The following is a 12,985-nucleotide window of genomic DNA, read 5'->3' on the forward strand; positions in this document are numbered from 1 at the left end:
CTAATCCTAGAGGTTCACATACTTTTGCCACTCAGAGATACGTAATATTGGATCATTTTCCTCAATAAATAAATGACCAAGTATAATATTTTTGTCTCATTTGTTTAAATTGGTTCTCTTTATCTACTTTTAGGACTTGTGTGAAAATCTGATGATGTTTTAGGTCATATTTATGCAGAAATATAGACAATTCTAAAGGGTTCACAAACTTTCAAGCACCACTGTATATGTTAATAATGGTAATATTTCTCAATCATCAGCTGTTAGGTTATAGTCCTATGAAAATCCATGAATTTGAGTTCGACATTTCAAAGTCATCCAAGGTCAAAGGTCATGGTGACAAATGAAAGGCCATATGGGAGTTCCTATATACTCATAGTAGTAAACCTTTGTCTATCGGCAATCGTTTTTGAGTTACAATGGAAAATATGTTATTTTGACCGAAAGGTTGACCTTTCTGGTGACCTTGACCTTCACCTTGACCCGATTACTCCCATAATTTAATCAGGTAATCTACGTACAATTGTCCACCTACCCTGAAAATTTGAAGTCAGTTGATGCACCCATCCAGACGCTAGATTGTTAACAGACAGACACACAAACAAACCACACTGATTACAATACCTCGCACCTCGCACTGCTTACTTTGTCGCGGGTGAGGTAAAAAGTCAGATTGGATTCAGACAGAACACATGATTTTAACAGCTGATGAATTTTGTCTTGGATTGTTTTTATTTCTTCCATGATTCACTGACAACATGTAAAAAAACTTGGAGTATAAAGATTCACTGATTCAAATTAGTCTTGGTATTTATACAACTGCACTGATTCAAAATAGCATGGACTGAGGAAATGTGTATTGGGATTTGCCACTGAATTGATTTAGGCATCTAAACAGGAGTGACTTCTCATTTCTGACCATATTTTTACGAAATTGTGTCATATGAATCATGGGCTGTTTTCAAGGGTTTTTTTCTTTCTTTTTTTTAATTTATAAACTTTGCCGATTAAATGGCAGGGAATCCATCAACAAAACAATAAGCTCCAATACCTGAGGTCCTGCAAAATTACAAAAATTTAAATAGTACAATAAATAAATAAAACATATTAGAAAAAGGGGGGGGACGGCCTAGAAGTATACAGACTAATAGCAGCACAAGCTGGTGCCGAGGGTGGAGATTGGCCGACGTGTATGACATTTTACACACACAGATTTAAAAGTCTGTGGTCTATCAATATCAAAATAAAGCCTAGTTAAATTACTACAATATAAAAAAGGTCCTTCTTAAACTGTGAAAGTGATTGATTCAAATTCCTTAAATGCGGGGGTAAAATATTCCAGATTCTAGGACCTCAAATATAAAAACTGGTCTGAAAAGTTACAGTATTAGCCTTGGGTACATTTAACATAGTTCCCCTAGACAAATCTAATCGCCTAGTAAACCTTCTAGGTACACCGATAGAAATATTATGGTCTGTTGACATAGATTTAAAAAGATAAACAAGGTCCAGGTACTCATGCCAGCAACACAAAGGAAGGAGTCCTAGCTTTAACAATCTGTCCTTGTAGTTAACATGTGATCTAAATGAAAGAGATAAAATATACTTAGTTGCGCGTCTCTGGATTCTCTCAACTGAGTAGAGCAGGATAACTGATTCCGGAGCCCAGACCTGAGAACAGTACACCAAACAGCTTCTGACCAGAGACATGTAAAGTGACTTCTGCACCTTGATATCTCTAACCTTAAAAGTAGATCTTCTAACAAAGCCCAACATTTTACTCGCTTTAGCTAAAACCAATTGGACATGAGAGTTCCACTTGAGATATGGTGTGACTGTAACACCAAGGTCCTTCTGTGACTCAGTCATTTTGACAGGCACATTCTTCAGTTGGTATGTGGTCAGCAGAGGCTTGGAGCTTCTCGTGAATGACAGAAGCCCACACCTAGACAGATTGAGGTCCATCCTCCAGAGATCACACCAACTACATATGCTGTCAAGATCGTTTTGCAGGCATGCACTGTCCTCAGAGGTGTTAATTGCATGATAACACTTAGTGTCATCGGCGTATAATGCAACAGACGATGACGTGACTACGCAGGGTAAATCGTTGACAAACACAAGGAACAACAAGGGCCCAAGTGTAGAGCCCTGTGGCACTCCAGAGAGTACTGGAAGTGGCTCCGATGTTTTGCCCAAGACTATCACTCTCTGATAGCAATCAGAGAGGTAGTCCTTGAACCAGTCCAAAAGTTTACCCATAATACCAAACCGCCGCAGCTTCATGAGCAGTAGGTGGTGATCTACTCTATCAAAAGCCTTGGCGAAGTCTAGGTGTACTGCGTCAGCTTGAATTCTGGTGTCAAGAAGTTGGCCTATCTCATGGAAAACCTTTAATAACTGATTAATAGTAGATAACCCCTTCAAAAAACCATACTGAAGTTTGTACAGTTGGGCGGCAATGTGGTCAATGATTTTGTTGTACATCATATACTTGATCATAAATTGATATCCACTTACAGATACGCAGTCCTTGATTATGGTTTTACTTTTAATAATAATAATAATAATAATAATAAAAGAGAGGCCAGAGGACAGAAAAGAGAGGACAGAGGAAGAGGGTTAAAGAGCTTCAAAGAAGTATACACTACCGTTCAAAAGTTTGGGGTCACCCAGACAATTTTGTGTTTTCCATGAAAAGTCACACTTTTATTTACCACCATAAGTTGTAAAATGAATAGAAAATATAGTCGAGACATTTTTCTGGCCATTTTGAGCATTTAATCGACCCCACAAATGTGATGCTCCAAAAACTCAATCTGCTCAAAGGAAGGTCAGTTTTATAGCTTCTCTAAAGACCTAAACTGTTTTCAGCTGTGATAACATGATTGTACAAGGGTTTTCTAATCATCCATTAGCCTTCTGAGGCAATGAGCAAACACATTGTACCATTAGAACACTGGAGTGATAGTTGCTGGAAATGGGCCTCTATACACCTATGGAGATATTGCACCAAAAACCAGACATTTGCAGCTAGAATAGTCATTTACCACATTAGCAATGTATAGAGTGGATTTCTGATTAGTTTAAAGTGATCTTCATTGAAAAGAACAGTGCTTTTCTTTCAAAAATAAGGAAATTTAAAAGTGACCCCAAACTTTTGAACGGTAGTGTACGATGAAAAAAAAAGCGAAACTAGCATGCTACATGGCAACATCAATGAATGAATGAGTGGATACGAACAACATGGAAAAATGAATATCACAAGGAACAGACATCCATAAAGAGCGAAGCAGAGGAAGCAATGAGTAAAGTGCAGAAGGAAGTTGAAATTGAAGTTGAAAGCATACGAGTCAACAATGAAAGATGCAATAATTGGAAGGTAGTATGGAACAAGTTGAAGAAGAACATCAAAGAAGAAACAATGAACAAAATGGAAAGTTTGGCAAAGAAAAATCTACAGCGTGAAACACCACCAGGAGACAACAGAGAAGACCACGGATGGCTGAAATGCGATACGGATCCAAGAAAGACAGCATCGATCTTTCGTGGAAACAAGAGCGTGGAAGAAGCTAAGAGGACTTGACGATCAAGAGAATTGCAGATTATGCGGAGCACACAAGGAGACAGTTCAGCATCTGCTCGCAGGATTCCAATGGCAGAAAGGAAAAGTATTTGAAAGAAACGGAAAGAAAATGTATTGGGGATTGGGAACATAGAATGAGAGCAAATTGTACAGCAAGATGACCAGATTTGACACTAGAGGGTACAGGAAAGAAAGTGATATATATATATATATATATATATATATATATATATATATATATATATATATATATATATATCGTGGATATGTCGTGTCCGAATTAATCCAACAAGAAAGAAAAACGAAACCAAAAGAAACGAAAATACCAACAGCTGTGTTTCAAATTATGAGAAAGACGAGAACAATTTAAAGGTTAAGTAACCCCTGTGATAATAGGGTGTTTAGGAGGAGGAATAAAACAACTGAAAGATGATATTAAAGAACTGTTCGATGATGAAAATGTAATAGAAAAACTGCAACAGAATGCAAAAAACAGTAATATGGGAAAGTGAAACGATAATTAGAAAGATGATATTCAGCCTGATCGAGTGAGAATATTTGAGTTTCGCAAATCTTGTTAGCCATTGGCCTTTCCCTAAATTTCTAGGTTTTTTTTTAGAAGAAGAAGGAAGACGACTTTATTTGTCACATGCACACTCAAGCACAGTGAAATTCATCCTCTGCATTTAACCCATCTGAAGCAGTGAACACACGCATAAGTGAGCCAGGGCTTTACGTTAACTTTTTTGCTCACCGGCCACTGTGGCTAGTGGTTTTCCCGAGTCACTAGCCATTCAGCCTTTTCACTAGCCACAATTTTGTTGCCAGGAAATCACAGTTTTTTTCTTCACCATGATACGTTAAAGTTCAGAAGATCTAGATTTAATTATGAATGGCAGCGTATAATGTACCGGTATCTCTACAGTAGCACTCAAGTATTCAGTGCTGTTAAGGTAGCTCCCTATATGAAAACATGCAACCAATTCAGACAAAAATATAAACAGAGTATTCTGTTTATTGAACTCAAATTCAAGCCCCTTACAATATGAAATATCGTATAATATGAAAAATAACATTCAGTACAACTGAACTGATTCTAATATTAAAAGTCCAATTCAAAACATTTATCATTGAAAAACATTTGATGTTTTGATATGCAAGTATTATGTGTATTATCAAGTATTATTATGTATATTATGTATTATCTATTAATAGTGTGTGTGTGTGTGTGTGTGTAGAGACAGACATTAAATGTCCTCATTACATTCATCATCAGATGAGTCTGAATGGTCCATGAAAAATGGTCTTCGTGACCTGAGGCTTCCAGCAGGCCATAAGTTGATAGCTGGGGCGAGATCAACTTCTTTCCAATCGCGTGAACGTTTCTAAACAGCAGCTCCATCCTCTCCAGCTCAGCCGACTTCATGACAGCCAGGGACTGAAAGCAATGCTGTCCTGTAGTGAACAGCCATCTTCACCGGTTTTGATGTTATAGTACCGATGTGTGCATTTGACTTTTCATGGCCTTTATAGTTTTGAGTTTAAAATTACTGGTGCCTGTCTTTGACAGACTTTCTAAAGTCTTCACAGTACATGGTATTTTCGGTTTTGCGATGAACTAGCCAATCTCACTCGAACTTCCATTTGTCATTGAACTGTCTTATCTTCCTATTAGCGTCTTGTTCATCTCCATGGCCGTAGCCAGCTCTGAGGCCCCCGCGGTCCGGACCTCCGTCATTTTTAAGAGCTGAAAATACATTTGTATGCTAAATATTCAACTGGATAAAAAAAATAAAGAATAACATTAAAACTTCTCCGTAAAAAGTGCATTGTTAATTATGTTAAACGTTGATTCTGTCTTCTGTGTGTGTTTGGTGCGCACGGCTCTGAGACCAAGAACACAAAAGCGAATGAGCGCGCAACTCGGGGGAGGAATGCAGTGCAGGAGACACGGGGTTTCCATGCTAACCATCAGCGCACTTTCATGAAGCTGTTAAATTGACATTTTCGAAGCAGCGCAGTTGTAGCCTACCTTGTTTGTGATTTTAAAAATAAATCATTCGATAAGCCAAAGCAATAGAGTGGAAAGTTTCAACTTATGTTTGCCTTGGATAACTTTGCCTAAAGCATGGTGGTGTATACTGATTTTTTCCCAGAATTTTTTTTTTTTTGTGTAGGTGTAATGGATGCCAGATTGTTAATGTATCTTACTTCCATAGGCTACATGGTTAAGGTATCTTTTGTCCTCATTGCTTGGGCCAGATCAAACCATTAAACAAGCTTAAATTATTCTTACTCTTGCCACATACATGATTTTTTTCAAAACTGATGATATTCAGTTCAAACACCATTAAAAGTAATTTCAGGAATAGATCTCTTGTGTGACGTGTAATTCACCCCTCTCATTTAAATATGTTGAAAATTTTTCGCCGCGCACTTTGCACATCACGGACCTCTGTGATTTTACCTCTGTGAACATTTTTCATTGACCATTCAGACTCATCTGATGATGAATGTAATGAGGACATTTAATGTCTCTCTCTACACATGTTCACACACACACACACACACACACACACACACACACACACACACACACACACACACAATTAATAGATAATACATAATATACATAATAATACTTGATAATACACAATACTTGCATATCAAAACATCAAATGTTTTTCAATGATAAATGTTTTGAATTGGACTTTTAATATTAGAATCAGTTCAGTTGTACTGAATGTTATTTTTCATATTATACGATATTTCATATTGTAAGGGGCTTGAATTTGAGTTCAATAAACAGAATACTGTGTTTATATTTTTGTCTGAATTGGTTGCATGTTTTCATATAGGGAGCTACCTTAACAGCACTGAATACTTGAGTGCTACTGTAGAGATACATTATACGCTGCCATTCATAATTAAATCTAGATCTTCCGAACTTTAACGTATCATGGTGAAGAAAAAACTGCGATTTCCTGGCAACAAAATTGTGGCTAGTGAAAAGGCTGAATGGCTAGTGACTCGGGAAAACCACTAGCCACAGTGGCCGGTGAGCAAAAAAGTTAATGTAAAGCCCTGCCACACAGACACGGGGAGAACATGCAAACTCCACACAGAAAGGCCCCCATTGGCCGCTGGGCTCGAGCCCAGAACCTTCTTGCTGTGAGGCGACAGTGCTAACCACTACACCACCAAGCTGCCCAGTGTAAATTTTTTCGGGAAAGAGCATTACCCAAATGAACAATAGCTTTGTATACCCTACATTGTATTTTTATTTTGATCTTTGGTACTACTTACTATTGTACAGTTGGTTAATTCAACCAATAATAATAATAATAATAATAATTTCTATAGCACCTTTCACAACCCCAAAGTTGCTTTAGGGGAAAAAAGACTAAGCAGTAAAAGAGGAAAGAGCATTGGCCAAATGAACAATAGCTTTGTTCACGGAAAAGATAAGTCTTCAATTGAGATTTGAAGGTAGTGAAAGAAGAGAAGTCACAGAACATAATTTTACACTTATTACACAACCTATGAGTTAGATACGGGTATCGATGATTATATTGATCAGATTTGCTGTACTGAAACTGACAAAGTAGAGCAAAAGTTAAAATACACAAATAGAAATATGAGTCATTGTGCTGATACTGAATGTTCATGTCACAATAATTACCGATATGTTTTGTTCATAATAATGTATGCACAAAAATCCCACATTTATTTATACCTTCCTTTCAGCCAAATGTTCTCATCACTGTCATTATGCGCATAACATTTGCTATGTCACAGATACGTTCAAACCTCTCAGCGTAGCTAAATGGAACCTAGAGGCATGGATTATAATTTAAAGCATCCCAGATGCCTGGTCTGTGTCATACAGCATGTAAGGAATAAAACATGACAGGGTGTACTGTTAAAGGAAAATAAACAATGAGTGGCTGGAGTGATGATGATGATTATTTTCCAGGAACAGCACATCCTGAAGTGTTTTATTCCTCGTGTGCCACACTAATTTGCCAGTGCTAAGAATTTTTGTTTATGAGAGAATGCCATAGGGCGGCACGGTGGTGTAGTGGTTAGCGCTGTCGCCTCACAGCAAGAAGGTCCGGGTTCAAGCCCCGTGGCCAGCGAGGGCCTTTCTGTGCGGAGTTTGCATGTTCTCCCCGTGTCCGCGTGGGTTTCCTCCGGGTGCTCCGGTTTCCCCCACAGTCCAAAGACATGCAGGTTAGGTTAACTGGTGACTCTAAATTGACCGTAGGTGTGAATGTGAGTGTGAATGGTTGTCTGTGTCTATGTGTCAGCCCTGTGATGACCTGGTGACTTGTCCAGGGTGTACCCCGCCTTTCGCCCGTAGTCAGCTGGGATAGGCTCCAGCTTGCCTGCGACCCTGTGGAACAGGATAAAGCGGCTAGAGATAATGAGATGAGAGAATGCCATACTTTTAACCATTTATAGTTTCATCTATGTTGAGGAACATCCATGAAACAAGTTAGTTAAAAAAATGTTACTGAGAATCTGCCAAGTCTTCAGTCCTGAAAGTGTAAAGTTTATATCAGCTTCATATCAGACACTGGAGACTCTTTTCAAAACTGCTAAACAAACATCTCCTCGCAAAAAATGTCACCATATCAACAATTATATGCTTTTTCACTAGTAGCTGAGCTGTGCTGTTATAGATACAGTGGTGTACACATCCCGATAAAATGATAGGTTTTACTGATGTAAAAAACAAAAAATGAGACCACGATAAATAATTTCAAAACTTTTCCCACCTTTCATGTGACCTATAACCTGTACAATTCAATTGAAAAACAAACAAATCTGTTAGGGGGAAAAACATAAAAAATAAAAAATGTCCAGTAAGCTGGTTGAATAAGTGTGCACACCCTTAAACTAATACTTTGTTGAAGTATCTTTTGATTTCATTACAACATTCAGTCTTTTTGGGTTCACACCTACCGTCAGTTAAAATGACTCTGATTAACCCCAAATAAAGTTCAGACATTTACTCAGTTGCATCCTCCAGCAAAAGCCAGGGTTCACAGAGAGCTTACAAAGCATCAAAGGGATCTCATTGTTGAAAGGGATCAGGAGAAGGGTACAAAAAAATTCCACGGCATTAGATATACCATGGAGCACAGTGAAGACCGTCATCAAGAAATGGAGAAAATATGGGACAACAGCGACATTACCAAGAACTGGACGTCCTTCCAAAATTGATGAAAAGACAAGACGAAAAACTGGTCAGGGAGGCTGCCGAGAGGCCGACAGCAACACTGAAGGAGTTGCAGGAATTTCTGGCAAGTACTGGTTGTGTACTACATGTGACAACAATCTCCCGTATTCTCCATATGTCTGGACTATGCGGTAGGGTCACCTTTTCTTACAAAGAAAAACATCCAGTCCCGGCTAAATTTTGCAAAAAAAAAAAATCAACTCTCCCAAAAGCATGTGGGAAAATGTGTTATGGTCTGATGAAACCAAGGTTGAACTTTTTGGCCACAATTCCAAAAGGTATGTTTGGTGTAAAAACAACACTGCGCATCACCAAAAGAACACCATACCCACGGTGAAGCATGGTGGTGGCAGCATCATGTTTTGGGGTTGTTTTTCTTCAGCTTGAACAGGGGCTTTAGTCAAGGTGGAGGCAGGGGCGTATCACCCGCGGGGGATGCGTACGTTTCATCCCCCCCACTTTTGTTGAAACACAATTTCATCCCCCGCACTTTTGTCAGATTAAAATGACATCATTATGAAAATTATACAGCTACTATAAAATGTGTAACAAGGAAGTAAACTATTGCCATAATGTTAGACAAAAAACAGCCACGCAACGGACTCAAAACAGTTTTTCTCACCCGACCAATCAGCAGTTGCGTGAATATAATAGCCAGTTTGCGTAGCGTGCCGAAAGCGCTCAATAATACAGTATCTGTCTGCAGAGCTGCAGAGCCAACACCAGTTTTACCGCTCCTGATTCACCGTTCCAGGTTTGACGTCGCATGCGGTGCTTACTGTGCCTGGCTCTGCGGCTCTGCAGACAGACCCTTCTCAAAGCGCTTGCGATGCCGTCGTTCAAACAGTTGTCCCAGGTGCCATGCCCTAAAAGATTGTGTTAATAGTAGTTACTAGTTGTAAAGTCAGTTGAGGCAAGTTTTTTATTACGAGTGTGTGTGTTTGTACCAAGTATACTTTTCATGCATTATAACTGCTTATCACTTTATAGAAGAGTTTTTCAATTGAGATTTAAAGGCATTTCAAATCGAATGAATGTTCAATAATTGTTGTACAGTAATGTTATTTGGCCATTAAGTGTTTGTTGTATGTGTAGTCTATTGCATCATTTTCAAATTTTATGCATTAAACCTGATGTAATGCATGATGCAAACAAGTTTTGTACACGAGTTTGAATAATTAAAGACATTAAAAGCAGGAACTGCCCCGTCTTATTTGAATGCTATACTAAAGAGATCCTTCCAGGATGCTGCACTTCTCCAACATGAACTGATTAGCCATGCCTCCTGCTCACACAAAGTGATCCCAGTCCAAACTGTTATGCATGATGGTGTATGATCTATACACTGTGTATGACTTCTTGGGCTATGTGAAGTTTTTGGTTTTGTTTATATCAGTGTATACCAGTGTAGGCAGCAATACTGACATCTCTGTTATAGAACAGTATCCTGTTACCTAGAATTATCACTCAATACTTTTTGCCTTCACTTACTGAATAATTACATAGCCCTGGCAGTAACAACACCAAAACCCAACATGATAGATCTCTGCATGAAATGCAGAACTTGGCTGGAGTCAACTGGATTTATAGGCTTTCTGCTGTCCTCCCTTTCATTTGCATCCATGGACCATGGGTATGAAAAAGTTCCATATCGGTCATTGACAGTACATCACAGTGTACACGCCGGGCGTGTATATAGCCATAAACCGATTTCTAATGATATGGCTTCCCCATTCCAGAACACCCCCACTTTTGGAAAGCTTGATACGCCCCTGGGTGGAGGGAATTATGAACAGTTCTAAATACCAGTCAGTTTTGGCCCAAAACCTTCAGGTGTCTGCTAGAAAGCTGAAGATGAAGAGGAATTTCATCTTTTAGCACGACAATGACCCCAAGCATACATCAAAATCAACAAAAGAATGGCTTCACCAGAAGAAAATTAAAAGTTTTGGAACGGCCCAGCCAGAGCCCAGACCTAAATCCAATTGAAAATCTGTGGGGTGACCTGAAGAGGGCTGTGCACAAGAGATGCCCTCGCAATCTGACAGATTTGGAGCGCTTTTGCAAGGAAGAGTGGGCAAATATTGCCAAGTCTAGATGTGGCAGGCTGATAGACTCCGACCCAAAAAGACTGAATGCTGTAATTAAATCAAAAGGTGCTTCAACAAAGTATTAGTTTAAGGGTGTGCATACTTATGCAACCAGCTTATTGTACGTTTTTTATTTTTTATGTTTTTTCCCCCCTCACGGATTTGTTTGTTTTTCAATTGAATTGTACAGGTTATACTGTAGGTCACATTAAAGGTGGGAAAAGTTTTGAAATTATTTATCGTGGTCTCATTTTTTTACATCAGAAAAACCTATCATTTTAACGGGGTGTGTACACTTTTTATATCCACTGTAATTAATCAACATCTGACTAATCAGAATCAAGAACTCAACCGCGCTGTGGATCACTGGACTTTAGCTCAGTAACTGTAACATATAAGTAAAGGAATATATAGAGGAATGTACTATAATCTGGTAGCTGATATGACCCAAAAGAATGTCTATGCTACATTTTCTGTCTTTAGAGTATCATCTACTATCTAGTGATCAACCCGAAGCTACAGACATGGCTTAAGGAGCAATTGATCCATGAAGCCCTGCAGCCCTACAGTAAATGGCACCATATAGAGAGAGACCCAGTGGTGTTCAGCGTTAAGATTGATGAGGACTATGTCCACTGCCTGCAAGGTGTCACCAGGGCCAGCTACTGCAATGTCTATCTCGAGTGGATCCAGTACTGCGTTGGCAAGATGGAGCAAGTGAGATACTGTTGTCACAGTATTGGTTAAACTGAAAGATTTTGATATGTTTTACATTTTGGAGTAATGTCTCAAAGGTATAACTACAGCTTTGAGACACATCACATCATATCATTTCAACTAGAAGGGTACTTGATAGAATGCGTACCTCAGCCAAGCTACATATTATCAACATCAAAATCAAATCACTTGAATCTAGGATAAGACTAAATCTGGACACCAAATTTCACCAAAACCCGTTCACTACTTTTTGAGTTACGTTGGGAACAAACAAAAAAAAATCCTGGCTCTGCATACATATACGGATTTGCATCAAAATCTAATCAATTGTTCCTTGGCCCATAGTTCAGTTTTCCTCAAAATTTCATCAAAATCTGTTCACTACTTTCTGAGGTACGTTGGGAAAAGAGAAACAGAGGCGAAAACATAACCTCCTCCAACAAAGTTGGCGGAGGTATGTGTACATTTATGCTAAAAAGAGATTTTTTTTAATGGCAACCTTTCTGTCCTCAGCCAGTGGACTGTGATGAAGATTCTCTGCTGGTCACACTGTGTTTTGCTCTGTCAGTCCTGGGCAGGAGATCTCTAGGAACTGCATCACATAACATGTCCAACAGGTACGTTCTTCATTCCTTACTATAACTGCTTCATAGAGAAGTGGTGGCTCAAAGGTTAAGGCATTGGCCTACTGATTGGAGCAGGGCTTAGATCAAATCCCAGCACTGCTCAGAATACTGTTGGGTTCTTCAGCAAAACCCTGAACTTCTCAGTTGTATGCAAGTTTTTGTTTGTAAAATGTTGATGCAGTTCTTTGTGAATGGCTTAGTGTAAGCCTTTATTAGCTCATCTGACCATAAGGCCGATGAGCTGTTGACATGGTATGACATCCGTCATCCACAATTCAGTTAAATCATGTCTCCTCCGTCAGTTCTCCACGGACTTCCGTTCCGATTGTTTTGTTTGAAAGAACTCATCACTCTGCACAAAACTTGGTCGTTGTTTTGTCAATTTTTTTGCTATCGAGTTCGTAATTAGGCCAAATTATCAAATTTTCCAAGCTTCTCACTAGACTTGAATTTTCTCTCTCATTTCTCATCCAATTTCAGTTCTGATTGATCTTTTGGGTAGATTTTCCCTTGAGGAACAAAACTTGGTCGTTTGCTTGTTGATTTTCCTGTTGTAAAACAATTTGTTTACAACTTTGTTTCTTTTCAGTTAAATCATATCTCCTCCCTCAGTTCTCAATGGATGTCAGTTTTGATGGTTTTATTTGAAAGAACTAGATGCTTCTGCACAACACTTGGTCATTGTATTGTCAAATTTTTGCTAACAAACTGCTAATTAGGT

General features: G+C 38.8%; 1 protein-coding gene across 1 annotated transcript in view; it reads left to right on the plus strand.

The window, feature by feature from the left end:
* The window catches only part of pcnx2 (pecanex 2), a 93,848-nt gene that overhangs the window by 57,219 nt on the left and 23,644 nt on the right, over positions 1-12,985 (plus strand). Inside the window, exons 27-28 of the mRNA XM_060925000.1 lie at positions 11,405-11,638; positions 12,152-12,255. Of these exons, the coding sequence (XP_060780983.1) occupies positions 11,405-11,638; positions 12,152-12,255 (338 nt within the window). The remainder of the gene's footprint in view (positions 1-11,404; positions 11,639-12,151; positions 12,256-12,985) is intronic.

This window comes from Neoarius graeffei, chromosome 7 (genome assembly GCF_027579695.1).
Source record: "Neoarius graeffei isolate fNeoGra1 chromosome 7, fNeoGra1.pri, whole genome shotgun sequence".
Lineage (NCBI taxonomy): Eukaryota > Metazoa > Chordata > Actinopteri > Siluriformes > Ariidae > Neoarius > Neoarius graeffei.